Here is a 23354-nt window from a genome sequence, read left to right on the forward strand (position 1 = left end):
TCAGCAGGATACAAGATCAATAAGGAAAAAGCAGTTGTATTTCTGTACACTTGCAATGAATGATCTGCAAATAGATTTAAGAAAACAATTTCATTTACAATACATCAAAAAGAATAAAATACTTAGGAAAAAGTTTTTTTTTTAAATAAATTTATTTATTTTATTTATTTATTTTTGGCTGCTTTGGGTCTTCGTTGCTGCGCGTGGGCTTTCTCTAGTTGTGGCGAGCGGGGGCTACTCTTTGTTGCGGTGCGTGGGCTTCTCATTGCAGTGGCTTCTCTTGTTGCAGACACGGACTCTAGGTACGCGGGCTTCAGTAGTTGTGGCTCGCAAGCTCTAGAGCGCAGGCTCAGTAGTTGTGGCGCACGGGCTTAGTTGCTCCGCAGCATGTGGGATCTTCCTGGACCAGGGCTCGAACCCGTGTCCCCTGCATTGGCAGGTAGATTCTTAACCACTGCACCACCAGGGAAGCCCAGGAAAAAGTTTTACAAAAGAAGTACAAAACTTATATTCCAAAAACTATAAAACACTGTTGAGAGAAATGAAGAATACCTAAATAGAAACTTCCCTGGTGGTCCAGTGGTTAAGACTCTGCACCTCCACTGCAATGGGCATGGGTTCGAGCCCTGGTCAGGGAACTAAGATACCCTGTATGCTGTGCAGCATGACCAAAAAAAAAAAAAGAAGAGAGAGAGAGAGAGAAAAGGATACCTAAATAAATGGAAAGATATACCATGTTCATAAATTGGAAGACTTAATTTTGACAAGATGGCAATACTTCTCAAATTGATCTGCAGATTTCAAGGCAATCACTGTCAAAGAACCAGCTGGCTTCTTTGAAGAAATTGACAAGCTGATCTGAAAGTTCATATGGAAATTCAAGGGACTCAGAATAGCCAAAATAATCTTGAAAAGAACAAAGTTGGAGGACTCATACTTCCTGATTCAAAATTTACTACAAAGTTATAGTAATCAAGGCTGAGTGGTACCGGTGTAAAGACAGACATATAGAATCAATGGAATGGAACTGGGGGGTCTAGAAATGAACCCTCACATTTACAGTTAGTTGATTTTCAACAAGGGTGCCAAGATGATTCAATGGAGAAAGGATAGTCTTTTCAACAAATGATGCTGGGACAACTAGATACCCACATGCCAAAGAAAGATGCTGGACTCCAACCTCATGTAGTATACAAAAATTAACTCAAAATGAGTCAAAAACCTAAATAGAAGAGGTAAAACTATAAAACTCTTAGAAGAAAATGCAGGTTTAAATCTTTATTACCTTTAATTAGGTAATGCTTTCTTAGGTATGATACCAAAAGCACAAACAACAAAGGAATAAAAGATAAATTGGACTTAATCAAAATTAAACTTTTGTAGGAATTCCCTGGCTGTCCAGTGGTTAGGACCCCACACTTTCACTGCTGAGGGCCCAGGTTCAATCCCTGGTCAGGGAGCTAAGATATCCCACAAGCCGCAGGGCACAGCCAAAACACAACAAAGTAAAACAAAAAAAGAACCAGCAGGTATTTAAAAAAAAATTAAACTTTTGTGCTTCAAGGAACACTATCAAAAAAGAGAAAAGACATCTCACAGAATGAAAGAAATTATTTTCAAATCATATAGTATGATAAGATGCTTGCATCTAGAAAATATTAAAAAAACTTACAACTCAAGAATAAAAAGACCACCCAATTTTAAAATGGGCAAAGGATCTGAACATTTATCCAAAGATATACAAATGGCCAATAAACACATGAAAGGATGTTTAAAATCATTAGCCATTAGGGAAATGCAACTCAAAACCACAGTGAGATACCATCTCATACCCACTGGGATGATTGTAGTAAAAAAGACATACAATAACAAATGTTGGTGAGGATGTGGAGAAATTGGAGGCCTCATATACTGCTTGTGGGTACGTGGAGCCCTCATATACTGCTTTGAAAAATAGTCTGGAAGTTCCTCAATTGCTTAAACGTAGCGTTACCATATGACCCAGCAGTTACACTCAAGAACAACAAAAATATATCCACACAAAAAATTGTACACTGATGTTCATAGTCGCATTAGTTATTATAGCTGCAAATGAAAACAATCATGAATGAAAAAATAATGTGATTTATCCACACAATGGAATATTATTTGGCAGGAAAAGGAATGAAGTATTGACATGTTCTACAACATGGACGAACCTTGAAAACTCTATGTTCATTGAAAGAAGCCAGATACAAAAGACCACATGTCGTATGATTACATTTATATGAAATGTCCAGAATAAACATATCTATAGAGACGGAAAGTAGACTGGTGGTGATGATTGTACAACTCTGAATATGCTAAAAGCCACTGAATTGTATACTTTATTTTTTTAATTTTTATTTATTTATTTTTTTGCGGTATGTGGGCCTCTCACTGCTGCGGCCTCTCCCGTTGCGGAGCACAGGCTCCAGACGCGCAGGCTCAGCAGCCATGGCTCACGGGCCCAGCTGCTCTGCGGCATGTGGGATCCTCCCGGACCGGGGCACGAACCCATGTCCCCTGCATCGGCAGGCGGACTCTCAACCACTGCGCCACCAGGGAAGCCCTATTTTTTATTTTATTTTATTTTTTGGCTGTGCTGCACGGCTTGTGGGATTTTAGTTCCCTGCTAAAGGATTGAACCCAGGCCCTCGGCAGTGAGAGCGTGGAGTCCTAACCACTGGACCACCAAGGAATTCCCAAATTGTATACTTTAAATGGGTGAATTGTATGACGTGAACTATATCTCAATAAAGCTGTTATAAAAATCATTGTGAATGATTACAAATGTACAAAAATATATTAAGATTGTTACCATGAATGCTATGTATCTTCTATCTAGCTACATTCATGGAGCATAATTAATTTAATTGAAGGCCTTGTGTACCCACCCCTCCCTGATGGCTCCCTGATGGCTCCCTGCCCACCTGTGTCCTACTAGGCATCCTGTGTTCTCAGTTGGTTACATGTGACTATCATTCCCATGAATTTATTTTTAGATTTTTTTAAAAATTTATTTTATTTCATTTATTTATTTTTGTCTGCATTGGGTCTTCGTTGCTGTGCGTGGGCTTTCTCTAGTTGCGGTGCACAGGCTTCTCGTTGCAGTGGCTTCTCTTGTTGCGGAGCATGGGCTCTAGGCATGTGAGCTTCAGTAGTTGTGGTGCGCAGGCTCGGTAGTTGTGGCGCATGGGCTTAGTTGTTCCGTGGCACGTGGGATCTTCCCGGACCAGGGCTCAAACCCATGTCCCCTGCATTAGGCAGGCAGATTCTTAACCATTGCGCCACCAGGAAAGCCCTCCCATGAATTTAAAACAGTCTTCTTTACTAATCAAACTGTCCCTGCTCTTTGAGGAAACAGATTGCGCCAAGGTGTCTTGGGGTTCAGGGAGGGCCTGGTTGGAGTTGGGAGTCCCCGTGCTTAGGAGGCTATGGAGGGCCAGTCTGGCAGACCTGGGCAGAAGATCAAAAAAATCTGGAACCCATGGTTAAATCAAGGTGGGTCTGATTCTTAAGTCTGGTGTTTGTCACATCATAACAGGATTGTGGCAGTGGGAGAGCAAGGACTGTTGAGTCTGAGAATTTATGCCTATTGCTTCTTTTAGAAAAAGAGTTTGTACAGTTCTCTGAGATCTTGTAGGACTGTGGTGACTACAGTGTTATGTGTGGAGCCTTCTAAAAGGCTCCTGAATAAAATGTATGAGTGTGGGATAGAGACTGAGGGCTGGCAGTGGGGGTTGATGACAAGCCTCTCTTCCTGCTTTCTGCAGGGCTGTGGACCCTGTAGGTGCTCATTTAAACACTGAGTGGAGAGGTGGGAGGGAAGGAAGGTGAATGAATCAATGGAAGGATGATAGGACAGACAGTGGAGATCAGAATGGACGGGTGAGTGGATCAGTGAGCAGAGGATGAGTGGCTGGCCGGAGGGGGCAGGGAGCGGATGCAGAGGTCAGATGGATGGTGAAGTGTGTCGATGTCCTTCCTGCTCACTGCTTGTCATCCCTTGTCTTTAGCTTTGGGCGGCAGAGGTGGAGATCAAAGATCTGCAGTCAGAGTTTGAGCTAGAGAAGATCGATTACTTGGCCACCATCCGCCGGCAGGAACGTGACTTTGTGCTCTTCCAGCAGCTCTTGGAGCAGGTGCAGCCCCTCATTCGCCGGGACTGTAACTATAGCAACCTGGAGAAGATAAGGCGCGAGTCCTGCTGGGATGAGGATAATGGCTTCTGGAAGATCCCCCAGCCCATCATCATAAAAACCAGCCTCCCAGTAGGTCAGGAACTTTGCTGCGTTGCCCCCCAGCAGTTGTCCCCGCCCTTCTCCACAGTTTGCCCTCCTGCAGGCTGACAGGTGGCCATGCACCTCTCCCTGCTGGCTGTGGGTACAGCAGACATGTGACTCTGGGTACCCACAATGTTGGGGACCTAAGAGTCAGACAGATGTGGGTTGGAATTCTGGCTCCACCATTCCCTGTGTGACCTTCTGGGGACTCAGTGCCCTCCTCTGTGAAATGGGGATTAATAACAGCACTTTCCTTAAAGATTGCTGGGTGGCTTAAAACGTGTTAGTATATGTAAAACCCTTAGAGCCACGCCTGGCGCATTTTAAATGTGTGGTACATTTTCTTATCATGATCATCATTGTCATTATTTCATCCTACAATAACCCTGTGAAGGATAAAGACGTTTTACACCTGTTTTACATATGAGGAATCTCAGACAATGTAAGTGACTTATCCAAAATCACAGTCATAGCAGTGAGTTGTAGGCCAGGGAGAGAAATGAGCTGTTTAGAGTTTCAGGCCTGGTTCACCTTCTGCTTTTGCCACTGACCTCCTGTGTGACCTTATGTTGGTCACTGTCCCTCTCTGGGCTTTGGTCCCCTGATCTTCACAAAGAAGGGGTTGGAAAAGATGATCTTGAAGGCTCCCCCACCTCCACTGAGTCAGAGTAGGGTCAGACTTGCGGTGGATCCTCTCCAGCCACGTGCTGGCTCTGCCCATTCAGGGAGCAGCAGGCTCCTACATCCCACGGCGCCCGCACCGGTCCTCACCTGGTCAGAGGGTATCCATCCAGGTCCTACATCTCTGACGATCACGGATGGCACTGGCACCATCCCTACTGAAACTCCAGCCCCCCCATTTCCCACTGTCTGCAGGCAGAGTGGCCTTTCTCCCTGCGCCCACCTGCTCTCTAGCCTGGAGGCAGTGGAGTGGCTTCTTTGGTCTGAGCCCTCCTGTTTTCTGTTTCCCAAAGCCATCCCCTTGCTTGGGCTGGGAGGTGTCCTTCCCTGGCTCCAAACCTGAGCCAGGCCTGAGCGCCCAGCCCCCCGTCCCTCTGGCCCTCATTCCAGGCAGCAGTGACCTCACCTTCTGTTTTCTCATAGCAGTTTCAACAGGGCTACAGAACAGATCAGCCCGCAAAACCTCCACAGCGGACAACAGTGAACCAGGCACGGTAAGGTCTCTGGGAGAGCGAGGGGAGAGCTGGCACCGCGCAGGCTTGGCCCCCAAGGTGCAGTGGGTCAGTGCTGCTGTAGAAACTGGACTCTGTTTCTGTCCACCTCATGATTAAAGTAGGGGGCTGAGCCAGGACCCTTTCTGTGTAATTCTTTGCACCCAGACCCTCCACCCGCTCTGGCCCTCATTCAAAAGCCCTTTATGCGCATAAAGACCAGAGGAAAAGCAGGGGTTCAAGGCAGCTCACCAGCTCACCCTGCTGGTGAAGGACAGAAGCTTCACCTTCAATCCCAGTGGCCAAGGAGTTCATTCTGGTTCCCTTGGTCCCAGCTGGTACCCTTGGACTGAAAGCATCCTCAGAGTTTCCATAAACAGTCATTGGGATTCTAAAGTCACTTTATTTCATATCTCCCTTGTTTTGTATTACAACAAATATATATCCTTAAAGGAGAGGTCAGCAAACTTTTCTCTAAAGGACCAAACAGTAAATATTTTAGGGTCTGGGGGCCATATGGTCTCTGACACAACTACTCAGCTCTGCCATGATAGCACAAAACCAGCCATACACAATATATAAACAAATGAGCACAGCTGCGTTCCAGTAAAACTTTACAAGAACAGTCTGTGGGTCAGATTTGGCCCATAGGCTGTAATTTGCTGATCCCTGCCTTAAACCATTACAGATGTTTTGGAAAACCTACACAGAAAATACGTTTGCAGTCATGATAAGGCCACTCATAGGTTAATGAATTCCAGCTAAGCATCTCCTCCTGAGCAACTCAGGCTGGTTAAAGCTCTGATCGGCTGCTTTTGATGCCTTAACTTTGTAAAAAAAAAAAAAAAAAAAAAAAAAAGTGTTAAGTTGTTCCTGAAACAACCATTCTTAACCTGGGACCACAAATGGGTTATATTAGAATGCTTTTAGTTCCAGTAAGCAAATTAGGGAATTTATTGGTTCATGTTAAGTGTACCAGTTTCAGGCATGGCTGGATCAAGGGGCTCAACCAGTCCTGGTTCTGTGTGTTTCTTGACCTTTTGGCTCTGCCTCACTTGGAATCCTAGGTTTGGACTCAGGCAGGCTTTCTCCATGTGGCAGGAAAGATGGCTGCTAGCAATTGGTGATCCAATAGGAAGAGAGACCTGGTCTTTTAGAGCATCCTTAAACCAGTGCTCGTGGCAAGATTCTGATTGGCTCTGCCTGGGTCATGGGCCTACTCTTGGACTGATGACTATATCCAGAAGATGTAGTTCTGTGATTGGCCCAGTCTGGGTCACATGGCCAGCTGTGTAGCAAGGGGATGGGCAGGTGGGAGTGGTGATATTCGGGTGCTATGAATGATCACCCCACCAGGACCGTGTCAAGTGGGAGAAGGGTAGTTCCCTGAAGGAAGAGATTCAGGCTGAAGAAAAGAAATCCACTATAGCAGTGAAAAATACTAGTCCTCAGTGATAAAAATGTTGGGACTCCAGTTCTCATGATCAGAAGTGAGCTCATGAGCTGAGTACTGTATTACCTATTCTATGAATATATTGTGATAGGTTTAAGGGTGTGTAGTATCGTCCTTGCCCCGATGGACCTTGTTTTGAGCTTTGCAGGAGGAACAAGGCCCTTTGAGTCCCAAGGAAGATGGGGGTGGAAGGTGGGAGGAGCATATGTAGGCCTGGCTGGTGACTGTGACCCTTTTGCCCTGAGCTGCCTAGATCCCACTGCAAGTGTCTGGGGTCTGAAGTGTGGGGTACACCAATGTGGGCAGTGAGGTTCAGGGCAGCCCTGCCACCCAGGCTGACAGAGCCCGCTGAAGCCTGGGTAAGGGCCCAGGTAAGAACTGCACAAGCAAGGGGTCTTAACCTGTGAGGATTTGGAATCTCAGCAGGAAGAAGACCGCTACAGGCTGATGCTCAGTCGGAGTGACAGTGAAAACATTGCCAGTAACTACTTCCGGCCCAAGCGGGCCAGCCAGATCCTCAGCGCGGATCCCATGAAGAGCCTCGGTGAGTACCCTGCCCACCTCCTGTCCTTCAGGCCCTCCCCGAGAGCTCTGGGGGATTTGGAGTCACACAGGCCTGGGTCAGAAACCCCTTTGCCTCTCTGAGCCTCAGTTTCCTCAGCTGTAAACTGAGGGGGATATGCCTTCTCCTCAGGATCAGGTGAGATGAGGTGGGAAGTGCTCAGTACACGGCCTCCCCTTTCCTCCCCTGCTCTGTCTCCCGGTGGGGAGGTGCTGAGTTGGATCCTGTGTCTCCCCGACATGCAGAAGGTCCTCAGCACACAGCTTGGGCCCCGGCCTGTAGTTGTCTGGGACTTGGTCAGTTGCCACCAGCTTCCTCAGTTGCCAGTATGGTGACTTTCTCCCACTGAGCCAAGTGGGGGCAAACAGGACCACAAAAGCAAAACACACTTTTACAAAAGCAAGAATCAAAAATCACTTTGTTCCTCTGCTTTTAAAACTAAAATCAAAGACCACAGAGCTTCCAATAAAATACCAATAAAAAGCAAATCTCAGTTCTACACAGAGGTTATTTGAGAGACAGAATGGGTGGAGTTGAGGAATAAGGAGGGAAAAGCTGGACAGGAAAGAAACTGACATCAGTTGAGTAGTTGGCATCATGCCCATGTTGCAGATGAGGAAACTGAGGCTCGGAGAGAAGTGGCTCCCTAAGGTTATACTTCCAGGAAGCGGTGGAGCAGGGATGCGAACCAGGCTTGGGTGGCTTGGCAGTTCAGGCTGCCTCAGCCTGAGGCTTTAAAACTCCATGCTCCCAGCCCAGACCCTTTGGATGCAGATGTAGTGCTGGGTCCAAGGCCTCAACCAGAGCAGCTTCTCAGAGCTTGGGGTCCCAGCTGCGGGACCAGGGCCTCTAGCTGGGCGGGGGGGTGGACCAGACTTTGCACCCCGCACACACGGAGTCTTTTCTCTCCATCCTCTGCGCTCCTGGCTCACCAGTGCTTCCGTCCTGCTTCTCCACAGCACATCACAGCTCGCCGCCAGGCCTCAGCTCCCCACTTGGCAACAGCTCTGCCATCCCACCCACCCAGGCCCCTGAAATGCCCCAGCCTCGGCCCTTCCGTCTTGAGTCCCTTGACATCCCCTTCACCAAGGCCAAGCGTAAGAAAAGCAAAAGCAGCTTTGGCGGTGAGCCTCTGTGAACACATTGCCTGCTGCTGCCCTGCCTTTGGGCTCTGTGAGACTGCCAGGCCGCTCCGGGGCATTCCCAGCTAGGTCTCCTCCCACCTGCCCCCCACAGTACTGGGGGCGCCCGAGGGGGCCCTGGCCCTGGGAAAGCACAGTCCCCTCCCTGCTACCCAGACAGCCCACTCTGCCCAGGGCATGAGCTCCTTGGAGGCTGGACCATCCTTGGAGAGACCTGCTCCGGCTCTCCATGCCACGTCCGCGTTTTCATCTGCCCACCAGTGTTGTCCTGTGCCTCCATGGGCTCAGAAACCTCAGCTCTGCCTCAAGGCCTTCACTAGCAGCCCGATAGAGTGGGACAGTGACTTCCACACGGGTCAAGCTCAGTGTCTTGGCGATGGAAAATTGTGCCTCCATCTAGTAGGCCCCACTTGGTGAGGAAGCCCTGTGGGACGGGCACAGGAGTCCTGGAGCAGCTGTTCCCGCACTGCCTACTCCCAGCTGGTCTGCGGCCCAGAGGAGGCCACTCCACATTAAGCTGCCCTAATAAACTGCCTTTAACTGCTGAACTGCCCTTCTCTGATCCTCTGATAGCATCACTGGGGCCCCTCCCTGCCACTGCCTGGCCTTCATGGGGAAGCTCTTTCTGGAGCAGGGATTCTTAACTGCCTGTAGGCTCCAGGGTCTCTGCAATCCCCTGTAATTGTGAGTATAAGTGCATTTTTTCTGGGGAGAGCATGTGAATGTGAACTGTCGTTAGATTCTCGAAGGATCTGTGACCCAGGAAAGCAGAGTCCTTGTTTTGGAAAATAGAGGCCACATCTTGCTGAGGCCCAGAGAAGACTCAGGTCTTGATGGCCCTCAGGGGCTGTGCTGAAACTGCATGTCCTAACATGGCCAGAAATGAATCCAGGCCACCCCAGCTGCCTAAGACAGACCCATCCCCTTGCCCATTGTATCCCAGGCCTGCCCTGTGGGAGGGGCCCACAATCTGAGGGAAAAGTCTTGGCCTTTGGTGCTATCCTAAGCCTCATTTCACGCTGAGCCTCATCTGTGAAATGGGGATACCAACCTCATAGGGTTATCGTGAAGGTTAAATGAGATAGTGTGTAAAGTTCCCGGTGCATAGCAGGTGCTCCGTGTTAGTCCCCCTAAATCCTCCCCCTCCATATTTTGTATTAATTACTGTGATACCTGCCACAAGCCACATGTGTGGGCCAAGGAGCTCACGCCCTGGAGAAGCTAGGGTGGAAGGTGATTAGGAAACTTCGGAGATCAGTCTAAGGGAAGTCAGGCCGCAGTGCATACCTTGAGCGAGAGGATGTAAGATCAGGTCTTTATGGGGAACAAAGTGCCCTTGTGAAGGGAGCAGCAGAGGGTAGGGCTACCATAAAGGATGGAGAAGATCCCGGGGCTTAAGATGGGAATGTGGGAAGAGGGTTCCTGGTGGAGGGGGCTGCATGAACAAAAGGCAGGAGGTGGGGAAGCTCAGGGTATGTTAAAGGTGGGAGAACTGTTGCATGGAAGCCCTGAGCAGGGATGGAGAAGCTGATGAGGCTGCCAAGATGAGTTTAGGTGGAGACCTGAGTAAATAGTCTTTGGGTGCCCCTGAGCTGTGGCAGACTGCTCAGCAACGGGCCGGCACCATCAGGTCTGAGCTTGAGGTGGAATGGCGTTGGCATTGTGTGCAGAAGGGCAGGAGGGCTGGGGTGCGGGGCAGGAGCTAGGGGTGAGAGGCTTAACTTTCCGTGCAGCCCTAATCTTCCATGCAGGGGATGGAGGTAGAACCCGTTCAGGAGATGCACAGAGCGAGACTTGACTTTTGTCCCCGCATTCTTGGCTTGGTGGACAAGTATAAGAGGTCAGAAAAGAACGGCTACCTTCTCTCTCCAGTTACCTTCACCATTTGCCCTGGGATTGTGTTTGGGACCCAGAGGATAGCTGAAGTCTTGGAGATGCTTGTGGTAGCTTTTACTTAGAGCCGTGGTGGGACTGAGGCAGGTCTGAGGTGAGCGGGTTGCCCCTGTGTCAGTTGAGAAGGGGCGGGGGTCAGCAGTACCGAGTGGAGGCTCAGCCTGGCTCAGCACGAAGTGCTTCAAAACCCGCCCTAGTCCTCCCACGAGCCAAGGCTGTTCCAAAGGCACACAGATAAGTAGGAGAGCTGGGCCTCGCCAGTGTCTATTGCCAGCCTAGGACAGTGGCCTGGAGACCAGGGAAATGCCCAGGTAACAGGGCTAGTGAGAGACGGGGCTTCGAAATGAACTCAGCTAGAGCTTTTGATTGGTAGGCCAGTCCGTCGCCCATCCAGTGTGGTCCAACAGGCGTGGGAGGACAGGCCCGCGCCGAGGCCCTGGGCCCCTGAGCAGCAGGACAAATTCCCCACCCCCTCCGCGGTCCCTGATCTTTTTCCAACCACTTTCTCCCTGGAGACAGTGGGGGTGGGGCCTTGTTCCTAGTCGACTCTGTCCTGGGCCAGTGAAGACCGAGGAGGTGGCCCGAGTTGACGCCGCCACTGCCCCAGATCCTGTCCTGAACGCGACGGCCCAGACCAGGACGAATAGGTTGAAGAGGCGGGATCCACCCATCCGTCCCAGGCTCCGGCGGGAAGCGGGTTCTGGGCTCTAGGCGGAAGCCTGGGATGGGCGGAGGCCAAGGGGCTAGTAACCCTGTTGATTGGCCGCGGCAGCAGAGCTGTTTCTCTAGGATTGAGCCTTTTCCTCTCGAGAGGCGGAGCCGCGTGCCCCTTCCACCAATAGCATTCAGAGTATCCGGCTCCTACCGGTGCACTTCCGGCCGCGCTCCCCGCCCCTCATCGTCCGAGCAGCGGCTCCGAACGCCCAGCCCCGACGTACTCGGATCACTTCCGGGTGATACGCCAAGACCGCGGGCCGCGATTGGGCGACTGTGGAAGGGGCACTTCCGGTGTCCAGGTGCTTGGGTTCTTTGGCAGGAGCCGGAAGATGGGGCTCGGCGCTGCGGCCCGTGCTTGGTCCCTCTTGTGGCTGCTGCTGCCCTTGCTTGGCCTGGTCGGCGCCAGCGGTCCCCGCACCTTGGTGCTGCTGGACAACCTCAACCTGCGGGAGACGCATTCGCTTTTCTTCCGGAGCCTGAAGGGTGAGACGGGTCCGAGGGGGCGGGAGGTGAAAGTCTGGGGTTGGAAAGGTCCCCAAGCCCGAGGACATTGGCTGCCCTCCCTCCCACTCGTTTTCCATGAGCTGGCTGTCCTGCCTCTAGTGGGGCGGGAGGGTGGGGGCGGAGAACGGTCATGATCTCTGCTGCGGTGGTTTCCCTTTGCGTCCCCGTCTGCCTCAGCTCGCTGTTTTCTTCTCCAGATCGGGGCTTTGTACTCACATTCAAGACCGCAGATGACCCCAGCCTGTCCCTCATTAAGTACGGGGAGTTCCTCTATGACAATCTCATCATCTTCTCCCCTTCGGTAGAAGGTAAGGGCTGCCGGTCGCTCCTAGAACTGGGATTCGAGGCCCAGGACTGATTTATCCCTTTCTTCAGGATCTTGGGCACGTTCTGGGATGGGGTGAGTCGCCAGCCCTGGGCGCTGCTGCCAACAGAGAAGAGGAAAATGTTTACTTTTGATCTGGGCTTAGGAGAGGACATCTCCTTTCCAAAAGACACAGCTGAGGATTGTGGGGTCAAGTGTTGTTGCAGACCATAGAACTCCGGGCTCGGGATTCCCTGGCGGTCTGGTGGTGAGGACTCTGTGCGCTTTCACGGCCGACGGTGCGGGTTCAATCCCTGGTCGGGGAACTAAGAGCCCACAAGATGCCCGGTGAGGCCAAAAACAAAACAAACAAACAAACAAAATCTCCAGGCTCTGCTACTTAGGGAAGGGAGTTTTCTCTGTTAAAGGGCCTGATAGGAAAGATGGACACTCCCCCCGCCCCCATTGGGTTTGCCTGTGTGGAAAGAAGAAATGGCGTGCTATAAATATGGTTTGCTGTTAAGGGGCACTGATGGTAGTTGATCCTCAGAATTCAGATGGAGTCATAGTTAGGCTGAAAAGAACCTTTAGTGATTACCTAGTCTTACCCCGTTTGAGGCTGGGTGGATATGTCCAGGGCTTAGCAGACGGCTGGTTGTTGATCAGAATGAACATCTTCACTAGATTTTCCAATTGACGTTCCTGTGATAGAGAGCTTACTATCTTATGAGGCAAAACCCACCCCACCGCTGGACAGCTCTGTTAAGAAGTTCTTACATTAAACTGGAATTTGTCTCCCACTTCCTGCTTCATTTGGGGGCAGGGAGAGAAAGGGTTTCTGATACTCCCCAGGGCCTTAGAGAATAGGTCTGATGCTTATTTTGCTTACAGACATAGCCCTCACATAATCAGGGCCCATTCAGTTGTTTCTTCTTCAGACTAAATATCCCCAGTTCCTTTGGCTGTTTCCCTTTTGTCGTGCTTTTTTTGCGAGCATCCCAGTCATTCTCTTCTTTAGTGGCTTCAGTTTATCTTCTTCTCAGAGGACACTGGTTGTCCCTGTCTGGGGTAAGACAGTACTGCCATCTCTTCCTTCAGCTGATGAAGCTTAGGAAGGCTTTCACTTCACTGGCATCGACTTTATTCTCTGTGGTTTGTGTGAGACGGGGTTCTGCCAAATCCCTGATGTATTTTCCCCAAGTTCCCTTTACTTATCGAGCTGCCCCCACCTCCCCTGCAGCATGTGCCTTTGGAATTGGCTTTTTGGAGGCAAGTGTAGTTGTACCAGTTAAAATCTTCAAGTCACTAGGCAGGCGAATGGAGCCTTTAGCGGATAATTGGCGTTTGCCAGGTTGCTGCTGTGGTGGAACTCTGAAATTGGTACCGAAGAGTGACAGAGAGCCTGCCCTTGAGGAGTTTTTCAGTCTGTCTGTGAGGAAATAAAAATAAATAAAAATAAGGACTTGAAAGGAGTTACCAAACCACGTGTTGGGATGTCCAAGATGGAGTGGAGGGGCTGCCCAGGTTGTGCTCGGGAGTGTCTCTGAGAGGCAGGGAAACAGTGGCAGGTAGATTGGGAGGAGGCTGAGGTAGGCTGCTGTTGGTGGGAGAAACGGCAGAGCCTAAAAAGCTGCTTCACAGATCGCAGTCAATTCCATTCTCCCTTCATGATTTTTACCATTTTCCATATCATTTGTGCTAATAAAGTTTTTCTTCAAATTTACCTTCAAAAAAAAAAAAACTAATATACCAGTTTAAAAGGAAACTAGTAATGAACCCATTATCACCACTGCAAATGGAAAGCCAGTGCCATCATTTGCAGTCAGTAGCAGGTACCTGTAAATAGAAAGAATGCAGTGCTGTCAAGTTCTAGCTGATTCTCAGTCTGCTGAAGGCTTTGGGCCCGAGGCGAGGAGGTCAGCTAGTTTAGAGAAGCGTTAAGACCAGTATAGGACTGTGACCATTCTCTTTGATCGAGAAGGCTGGAAAAATAATTGGAAGGGGAACGACGTCTCTGGGACGCAGTGCTATTTGAAGCCCTGACCCACATCTGTTGTCACCCTGTCTGCCCTGCAGGGTGGGGAACGCTGTCGTAGGAAACCCTCCTGGGTGCCCGGGGAGGAGGCTGCCGTGCTGGGGGCTGGGTTCAGGGTAAGAGTTTGGCCCCCACTCCGAGGGCCCTCCTGTGCTACCACCGTGGTCCCCTTAGGTGTGAGGACGCCGGCCTGGTTTCCGTCTCCATGTGGAGATTGGTGGGTTCCTTGCCCTCTCTGGGATCCGGAAGCTCCCAAGGCACATGCAGTTACGGCTATAGGAGAAGGATCCTTCGCACATCCTCCAACCCAGGAAACACTGGGTTGTTTTACAGATGGGGAAACGGGCTCAGAAAGGTGAAGGGATTCCCTGGATCGAAGCCTGGGTATCTCAACTTCATAGCCTGTGTTACTATGCTAGAGTTTCAACGGCAACACTCTTGACGTTTTAGGCTGGACAATTCTGTGTTGTGGGCGCTGTCCCGGGCCCCTATGCATCAGACGGCAGTAGCCTCCTTTCCCCTCGTGACGAGAAACATCTCCGGGCATTGCTCTGAGCAGCATAGTCGCCTTGCTTGGGAACCACTCTGCTGCACCACGAAGCTGTCTTTGTGCTGTCTGAGGATCTGCCTGGCCTCTCTGTAGGAGGGTGGGTGGATGGCTTAGTGTGCTGTGAGGGGCTGAGTCTGCACACACAAGATGTTCCGTCTATGCCTGATGGAAAGGCATGACGCTTTTAGTTTTTTCTCCTGAAAATTACCCCTCAGAAAAGAGGGCCGTTCTCCTATTCACATCTTCACAGAGTTATGTCGTGGACTCATTTCTAACTGCCCGGTGGGTGTAATGGACAGACTTCTCTGTCCAGTCCCAGTAAATGATACCTGCAACCTTCCAGTTGCTCAGGCCAGAAATCTTGGGGGCTTGTCCTTAGTGCCTCTCTCCCTCTCACACCCCACATCAGGCTTGGCCTTCAGAATGCAGGTGTAGGCCCATCCCTCCTCCCCATTTCCCCTCCCCACCTCCCCCTCCACCCCTGTGGTCCAGTCACCACCCTTCACCGCCTGGGTGATCGCAGTGGCTTCCTAACCCATGACTCTGCTTCCACCCTCACCCCCTGTACCCGATTCCCCACCTAGCTGCCAGAACCATCCTTTAAAGATATAAACAGGTTACGTTGGTCTCCTGCTCAAAGCCCTCCAGTGGCTCCTCCGTGTGGCCATTGTCACGGGGCCTACAGAGCCTGCAGGAACCGGCCTGCTCTGCTGCTTCTCGCCGCTTTGCTCTCTACAGTGGAGACCTGCTCCCCGCCTCGGGGACCTCGCCCCTGTCCTTCTCGATGCCTGGGATGCTCACGCCCCCATCTGCCCAGCTCGCTCTCACACCTGCTCAAAGGCACTGTGCTCTCCCAAGGGCTTCCCTGATCAGCGTGCATGTATTACAGCCCCTCTCCCCACTTTATTTTTCTTCTCACCACACAGGAAATAATTTTCATGTAATGAATAAGTGAATTACTAAGCACTCCCGCCATTACTTTATGTTGAACGTCAGGGCGCACTTCGGGGAAGACTCAGGAGCCTGCAGTAGCCCCACTCTGTGCTAGTTCTGGATGCTTGCAGCTGTCCCAGCTGACCGACCGAAAAGGGTGTGTGCTCTAACAATTACAGGTGCTGGGAATCAGTGCACCTTTTTGGTGATCACTTTAAAACAGTATGTGGGGCTTCCCTGGTGGCGCAGTGATTGGGAGTCCGCCTGCCGATGCAGGGGACACGGGTTCGTGCCCCGGTCCGGGAAGATCCCACATGCCGCGGAGCGGCTGGGCCCGTGGGCCATGGCCGCTGAGCCTGCGCGTCCGGAGCCTGTGCTCCGCAACGGGAGAGGCCACAACAGTGAGAGGCCCGCGTACTGCAAAAAAAAAAAAAAAAAAAAAAAAAAAAAAAAAAAAAAAAAAAAAAACAGTATGTGAAGTGGTCCTGTTATGGTTGTCCTGGATCTAAATCTGTAGGATTAATAGGGAAAAAACCTCTCATGTCAGGCAAAGGAGTCCCAGTGTCAAGTGACAGCATCATCCTCAAATTCAAAAGGGCTGTTTCTCAGATGGCTTAGACGGAAGTGAAGTTGATGGGCCCTGGAAAACTGTGTTAGGTGACCCCAGAAGTGGCTCAAGTGAAGACAAAGATACTGATGTGAAAGGTGCAGGTGATAAGTTTGAATGAAATTGTTTCATGAAATGTGAGTGGGAAAATGCGACATTTCTAGATGAATAGTTTATGTGTGACTTGAAATATGTATGAATAACTTGACAGCTATAATTGGTAGGTGTTTGATTATTTCATTCATACTTCTAAAGGTTTATGAATTTGAGGCACTATTTTTGGCTCTTCACACTGGGGAAGCTGGGAGAATTGCCCTGTGTCGGGGTGTGCATGGTAAAGGCCCCTCTCGTTTTGGGCCTCCAGAGGGTGCTATCCTGTGATTGACTGCAGCTGGTCTGCGGGCTACCTTCCCCAGCCAGATGTCAGAGGAGCAGTTAGAGGAACCTTCTGGATCACGAGTCTGGTGATTCTTTCAGATTTCGGGGGAAATATCAACGTGGAGACCATCAGTACCTTTATCGACGGTGGAGGCCGTGTCCTTGTAGCTGCCAGCTCAGACATTGGTAAGTCTGACCTGGGAAGTTCTGGTGTTTTCCACCATTTCTCCAGGGAGCTTAGAAAGCTTTACAAATGGAAGCTGCCAAATTGGCACTCACGGAGGGGGGCCTCAGCCAGGGAGGGAGTGAGGGAACTCCAGTGCCATTTGGTCCCTCCTGTGCTTTCCTGTGACCAGAGCCCATGAGATGAGAAGTGGGTCCTTTTAAGGACTGGGGTCCCTGTTTGTTTGTTTTTCCCTTCTTCTGTTTTTGTCTTTTTCCTTTGTTTCTTTCGTGTTGTTTTGGTGGCTCTTCTCTTATGAAAAGAAGGCAAGAGGGGAGGTTTGACAGATTATTTTTGTGTTTCTTACATCGGACATTTTCAAAGATACGTAGAAGCAGGGAGAGGAGACTTCCAGTGTTCCGAACCCCTAAGCCCAGGCTCATCCAGATCAAGTTCACCCGCGCCAGTTACTTTGCTTCCAAGGAGGTTTTTGCACAGAACCAAGGTCACTGTGCTTGTGGAGGGAGAGGGCCAGGTGGTGGCACTTGTCAGTTCAGGCTCCGACTCCCGCAGGCAGAACACCGTGCTGTTGCCCAGGGGTCCAGTGGGCGCTGCACCCGGCCTGCTGAAGCTGCAGGGCCCCGGGGCTGACTGGTAGAGAGCGGCTCATGAGGACGCTAGGACGAGGGGCACTGCTTAGCCCAGGGCCCACCTTAGGGTCGGTCAGGCATCTCCTGGGTCTGTACTGCAGGTGACCCTCTCCGAGAGCTGGGCAGTGAGTGTGGGATCGAATTTGACGAGGAGAAAACAGCTGTCATCGACCATCACAACTATGACATCTCAGACCTTGGCCAGGTAATCGGGCCTGTCACCTTCCAGGTTTCAGGCCCTAATAGCAAAGTTCAGCCTAGAAACCGGGAGGGCGTCCGGAGAGGCTCCGTGGCTTGGGGTGCCTTTTCCTGACCCCCATCTTCCCTCTGCCCCTGCAGCATACGCTCATCGTGGCCGACACGGAGAACCTGCTCAAGGCCCCGACCATCGTGGGGAAGTCGTCTCTGAATCCCGTCCTCTTTCGAGGTGTCGGGTGAGTGAGCAGCGAGAGGCCCGCAGAACCCCCGGGGGAAGAAGGGATCGCTTTCTTTTGTCAGGAAACCAGCCCAAACTTGTGACTGTTGGGGGGCTTTCCTTCCCCCAGAGGATGTGGATGAGATGAATATGTGACATTAAGACTTAGGCTCCGTTGTGACAGCAAGAGGAGCGCTAGGTGATTGGCTGTTAGAAAGTAGGATTAATTCTTATGAAGAAATAGCTCCTGGAGGGCCCCAGGTCCTTTGGGCTGAGTCCCTGGGGTCCGGGCTGGCCCTTCTCTTGCCCTTCTCCAGGATGGTGGCCGACCCCGACAATCCTCTGGTGCTGGACATCCTGACGGGCGCTTCCACCTCCTACTCCTTCTTCCCCGATAAACCCATCACCCAGGTGAGGGGCCTTTGCCGCCGTGAGGGCTCCTGGCCCTGGGCCTGGTAGCAGAGCACTTTTTGTTTGAAAATGAGAAGCAAGGAGAGCACCCTTCTCTGAGGCAATGAAATGAGAAGTTGGTGGGAGGGGGACGAGGGCAGCCACAGCGGGGTAGCGGGGTGGGTCTCAGCTTCTGCCCTCAGCTGGGGCCCAGGCTGGCCCGAGGCCCCGCTGCTGGTCCCTTGCCCTGGCTCTCCTGGCTGACGGCCTCGTGCCGTTCCCAGTACCCCCATGCCGTGGGGAAGAACACCCTCCTCATCGCGGGGCTGCAGGCCAGGAACAACGCCCGGGTCATCTTCAGCGGCTCCCTCGACTTCTTCAGCGACGCCTTCTTCAACTCGGCTGTGCAGAAGGCCGCGCCCGGCTCGCAGAGGCAGGTGCAGCGGGTGCTTAGGGGTGTAGGTCTGCGTGGATGGGGAGGAAGGAGGCTTTTAGCTAAAAGTGTCAGAGGCTACGTCATCTTCAGGTGCTTTAAAATTATGTGAAGACTTTATATTGTTGATGTTGGCAGTCCAGACTTTTCAGGGTAGTGACGGCTTATCTGGAGATGTTCCGGTAATTGTGTATTTATTGTGCAGGTGACACCCAAAGCAACACCTCACACCTATCCTTCTGTGTTCCTGTTCACCAGCATCCCTAGATGTGTATGGCCTCTAGGCAGAAATTGGCTGTGTGTGGTTTATCTTGGTGGATAGTGATTGGTTTACCAGGCACCACTGGAAGGAAGCTGGTTCCAGCGCTCCAGCCTCTCCTGTTTCCCCTTCTGCAGGTATTCCCAGACAGGCAATTATGAGCTAGCTGTGGCCCTTTCCCGCTGGGTGTTCAAGGAGGAGGGTGTCCTACGTGTGGGGCCTGTGTCCCATCATCGGGTGGGCGAGACAGCCCCACCCAACGCCTACACTGTCACCGACCTAGTGGTAAGAGCTCCTTGGAGCGGGAGGGCCCCCGGGTTTTGGCCAAGTCGATTCCGCTCAAAAGCACTTACTGAACATTTCTGTGTTGGGCCTGAGGGGCCTAAACAAGGCTGAATAAGTTCATCTTCACCGTAAGAAAGTCAGTTGAGGTGCGGAGAGCCTGCCTAGTAAACCCATACCCTAACAGGCGGCCTTCTTTGGAGGAGGTGTGCTTTTGCTGTGCAAATGCAGAGGTGGGAGGGGCTTTGCTGATTCACTCTGCTAGGAGTGGAATTCACAAGAGAAACCACATTTGAGTTGGGTCTTGAGGATGAATCCCTCAGGAAGAGAAGTAGGGAAAGGCGAGAGCAGTGAATATGGAAGCAGGGAGGCCCAGGAGTGCCCGGTGCTTTTGGGAAGGGCAGTGTTTGGGTGCAGGCTTCCATGGGCTTGTAAAGGGGTGCAGGTACGAGTCGGGGGGGGGGGGGGGGGGGGCCTGGCGTGCCCCCGCCACTGTTGCACGTTTGAAATCAACCCGGGAGCAAGTCGAGCAGTTCCGGGGCTGGCACACCCTGCCCCTGGGATGGCCTTTCTTTGAGGATCTTTGCGAGGTCCTTTCAGTCCAGAGCAGCTGGCTGCCAGCTTGTTCCTTGACTTCCAGTGGTTCTGGGCCTTGGGCAGCACAGACCCTCAGAGACACGGTTCTGAACGGAGACGTGGAGGCTGTGATATCCCTTCCATGCTTTCCTTGTCTTTGGTCCCATGGCGGTGAGCCGGCTGGGTGGTGTCCTCCATCACTGTCCAGGGGCGGTGGGTGGGGCTTGCCCGGGTTTTCAGAACCCCTGGCGGTTCCTGCCAGACTCAGGGTGGGGATTCAGTGCAGCTGAGGGCTGGGGGCGTCCCGCCAGTCCCCGGCCACCCCGGCTAACCGGCCTCTCGCCTCAGGAGTACAGCATCGTGATTGAGCAGCTCTCAGACGGCAAATGGGTCCCCTTTGATGGTGATGACATTCAGCTGGAGTTTGTCCGCATTGATCCTTTTGTGAGGACCTTCTTGAAGAGGAAAGGTGAGTGCAGTTCTTGCAAGAGAAAACCCTGGGAAGTCTGTCCCTGCCTCGGGCTGGCTCTCGTGCGGCCGACAGACACCGTGGGAAGCCCCTTCTGGTTACGTGTGTCGGCTCTTCCCCAGCCGGCAAGTACAGCGTCCAGTTCAAGTTGCCTGACGTGTACGGCGTGTTCCAGTTCAAAGTGGATTACAACCGGCTAGGCTACACGCACTTGTACTCCTCCACTCAGGTAAGCCGGCTTGCAGCCCCGTCCCCAGCCAGCGCCTGCCCCACCTGGGCCTCTGCGTGGCCGGGGCCTGCCACCTCTGTCGTGTCGCAGGTGTCGGTGCGGCCCCTGCAGCACACGCAGTACGAGCGCTTCATCCCCTCGGCCTATCCCTACTACGCCAGCGCCTTCTCCATGATGGTGGGGCTCTTCATCTTCAGCGTCGTCTTCTTACACATGAAGGAGAAGGAGAAGTCTGACTGAGGGGCCGGCGCCCTGGACTCCTTTCAGCAGACATGGAGAGTTTTTATAGGATTGCTTTTTCTCCCATTTATGGTGGGTCTTTTGGGGGGGTTTTGTTTTTTTTAAAGCCACGGACAGTGGCACAGCTTACCTCAGCGGGAGATGGAACATTGAGTACCAAGGGGTGGGGGGTTAGGGAATAATTTCTAAGTTTTTCCACCTTGAATGCTAAGTGTGTTTTCACATGTGAAGTCAACTCTCACTTCTAAAATAAAGAGAAACATTGCCCTCAAACTGCATCTGGCCCCCGTTGTGCTTTGCTGATGGTGTGGGTGCTGCTGAGAAATGACTGGATACAAAACAGTAAGTAAGTGGCCTTTTTTAGTTTTGCTGAAGACTGGAAATGACAGAGCTTCTAAACGTCAAGGGATAAAATAAGGTTAATAAAGGCCAGTGGGGAAATCACTGAAATTGGAAATCTAGGAAGTCAACAGTGCTTGACTTTATAACAGATTTACAGAACTGCTTCGTTGAAAAGAACCTTAAATTTTGTTCACCTTGCTTTAGGCAATAGTTGTGTTCCTAAAAAGCATGTGTAAAGTTGTATGTAAAATCCCTTCCCCGTTATTGATCGTTTCTTGTCTTTGTGGTGTAAGAATCACTCTTAGAGCCAAGTATTCAGTTCCAGGCACATACATGTTCTGCAGTTGTAAATATGTATTTAATTCTTCACAATTCCTGTAAGAAACACTAGTCAGAAGGGGAAAATTAGCCAGTTTAAAACACTGCACTGTTAATTCCCATTTCATCAGTCATGTTAGCTCTGCTAGACTCAATTCAGTAGCTGGACGAGCTCCGTGGCGATGGTTCCTCCAGAGCACCCTCAGAGCTGTTCCAGGACGCGTGACTGAAGTGCAGAGGCTCCCACGTCTCAGGCCTCACTTCAGCATATCTGATATCTGCATACCCTGACCTGTGCGAACGTTTGCCTCAGCGCAGGTGACACGCAGACTCTAACGTGGAATGCAGGTCTAACCCGCCTCAGCTCAGCCTCACCTGCTTGGTCACTAACTTTTCAGAGGTCTGTGAAGATGATAGGACACAAGCTTAAGGTGGGACTTTTTGGTCAGCAGCTTACACCCGAGTAGCCCCTCGCCTGGTACAGCGGGCTCATTCCTTTGGATTTGTACGCAGAGAGCTAGTCACATATTTAGCGCTGATACACAAAGGGGCCTGGTGATTAGCCAGCGTTTCTTTTTAGAGTTAGTTAGGCCCTCTGAATTCGTCTAGACGAGGGGTTGGCAAACTTGGCCTGTGGGTCAGTCTGGCCTGCTGCCTGTATTTTGTAGGCCTGCAAGCTAAGAACAGTTTTTACGTTTAAGTAAGTGGTTGGTTGAAAACAATTGAGACTATTTAGTGATACGTGAAATCCAAATCTCAGTGTCCCTAAATGAAGCTTTATTGGGAAGCCGCCACACTGACTTGTTCACATATTTAGGGCTGCCTTTGCGCTGCAATGGCAGAGTTGAGTTGCTGCAACAGCCTGAGTACTGGCCCTCTACAAAGTTTGCCGACCTCTATCCAGACCAGTTTCTTCATTTTAGAGGCAAGAGAACTTCAGCCCACACAGGTTATATGATGCATCAAAATCACACTGCCTGAGCGAGTTAGTAGCTAGACTGTGAACTCAAGCTGTTCCTTGCGCTTGCCAAACCCGAGGCCTTCTCTCTGGCTGACTGGCCCGCCCTGCACCATCTTTTCTCCTGACCGACTCCCACACCCCTCACCTAGGAGCCCCTCCCTCAGCATTCACAGACCATCACGACACAGATACTGGAAGTTCTTTTAGTAATTCATTCACCAGCTACGTCAGCTATCACAGGGCCGCCCTCCACGAGCAGAGGAGGAGGGCTGCCTGACTCAGTGCTTCGTACTCCAGGTTGGCCAGAAATAACATCTTCATTTTTGTTTCCACACAGTTCTTCTCTGCAAGCCTGTTGGCCAGCAGAGTGGCGGCTGACTGTTGGAGGAGCCAGCCAATCATCTTGTCTGCTTTCAGGTCCTTCAGGGCTAGAGTACGTTCACCCCAGAGGCTTAAATGAAGCAGGTTAGCAGCTACTCGGGCAGATGGCCTCTGTAACAGGAAGGGAAGCTGACGCTGAGAACACGTGTGACAAAGTCTTCACCCACAGCCTGCTTTGTTCACGCATCCTCGTTGCAGGGCCTTCCCTTCTCTGGCCCCGAGCAAATTCTTCACCCTTCTCTCTCCTACAATGCCCTGCACTCACCTGACACACACTCCTGGCTTTTCCATGGGTACAAATTGGTGGGGGGCGGGGGGCAGTGTGCATTGCTGGAAGAGCCTCCCCACCCTGGAAGGCCCAGGAGCCATGTCTGGGGTGAGGGGAGTTGTCACATAACTTAATGACAGGCAGCAGCGAGCACCTACCGTGACCGTGACAGCCTGCCGCACATGGTGAGGGGTAAGTGGTAGGACAGGAGTTTGAGCCCTGGTTTGTCCAGGCTGTTGCCACTAAACATGCCACCTCAACCGGACCTGCCACTCCAATCCAGGTTTCAAATATGTTAGCCTTTGTAGTAATTTCACAATGTCCAGATCTCTTAGGAGACGTCATCACATCTGTCTGATTAGATCTCAGCTGATTCTTTAAGCTACATCTTCACTAAACGTTTCTTAAAACTGCATCTCTTTCC

General features: G+C 51.3%; 3 protein-coding genes across 5 annotated transcripts in view; 2 read left to right on the plus strand and 1 right to left on the minus strand.

Annotated features, from left to right (window-relative positions):
- The window catches only part of KIF17 (kinesin family member 17), a 49055-nt gene extending 40426 nt beyond the window's left edge, over positions 1-8629 (plus strand). For 2 of the 3 annotated variants that reach the window (XM_007459226.1, XM_007459228.1), the window contains exons 12-15: positions 4038-4296; positions 5409-5479; positions 7356-7473; positions 8451-8629. In XM_007459226.1, coding sequence (XP_007459288.1) covers positions 4038-4296; positions 5409-5479; positions 7356-7473; positions 8451-8629 — 627 coding nt within the window. The remainder of the gene's footprint in view (positions 1-4037; positions 4297-5408; positions 5480-7355; positions 7474-8450) is intronic. The other variant, XM_007459227.1, reaches the window with a different exon arrangement.
- Positions 8630-11529: 2900 nt separating this feature from the next.
- DDOST (dolichyl-diphosphooligosaccharide--protein glycosyltransferase non-catalytic subunit) lies at positions 11530-20930 on the plus strand. Its single transcript, XM_007459229.1, has 11 exons — positions 11530-11726; positions 11945-12055; positions 16654-16740; positions 17469-17572; positions 17707-17801; positions 18100-18193; positions 18457-18605; positions 19002-19149; positions 20071-20191; positions 20314-20420; positions 20511-20930. Exons 1-11 carry the CDS (start codon positions 11573-11575, stop codon positions 20658-20660), a joined length of 1320 nt encoding a protein of 439 aa, XP_007459291.1. The 5' UTR covers positions 11530-11572; the 3' UTR covers positions 20661-20930.
- A 1585-nt stretch (positions 20931-22515) lies between these two features.
- The window catches only part of PINK1 (PTEN induced kinase 1), a 15082-nt gene continuing 14243 nt past the window's right edge, over positions 22516-23354 (minus strand). The window contains exon 9 of the mRNA XM_007459230.1: positions 22516-22773. Coding sequence (XP_007459292.1) covers positions 22516-22773 — 258 coding nt within the window. The remainder of the gene's footprint in view (positions 22774-23354) is intronic.

This window comes from Lipotes vexillifer, unplaced genomic scaffold, assembly GCF_000442215.2.
Source record: "Lipotes vexillifer unplaced genomic scaffold, Lipotes_vexillifer_v1.1 scaffold496, whole genome shotgun sequence".
Taxonomy (NCBI): domain Eukaryota; kingdom Metazoa; phylum Chordata; class Mammalia; order Artiodactyla; family Lipotidae; genus Lipotes; species Lipotes vexillifer.

Excerpts from the sequence above, each read along its gene's own strand:
- DDOST (XM_007459229.1), top strand. The coding sequence starts at position 11,573 with ATGGGGCTCGGCGCTGCGGCCCGTGCTTGGTCCCTCTTGTGGCTGCTG. Across the intron at positions 18,606-19,001 it reads GCCGCGCCCGGCTCGCAGAG|GTATTCCCAGACAGGCAATT; the intron begins GCAGGTGCAGCG and ends CCCCTTCTGCAG. Across the intron at positions 20,192-20,313 it reads GACCTTCTTGAAGAGGAAAG|CCGGCAAGTACAGCGTCCAG; the intron begins GTGAGTGCAGTT and ends GCTCTTCCCCAG.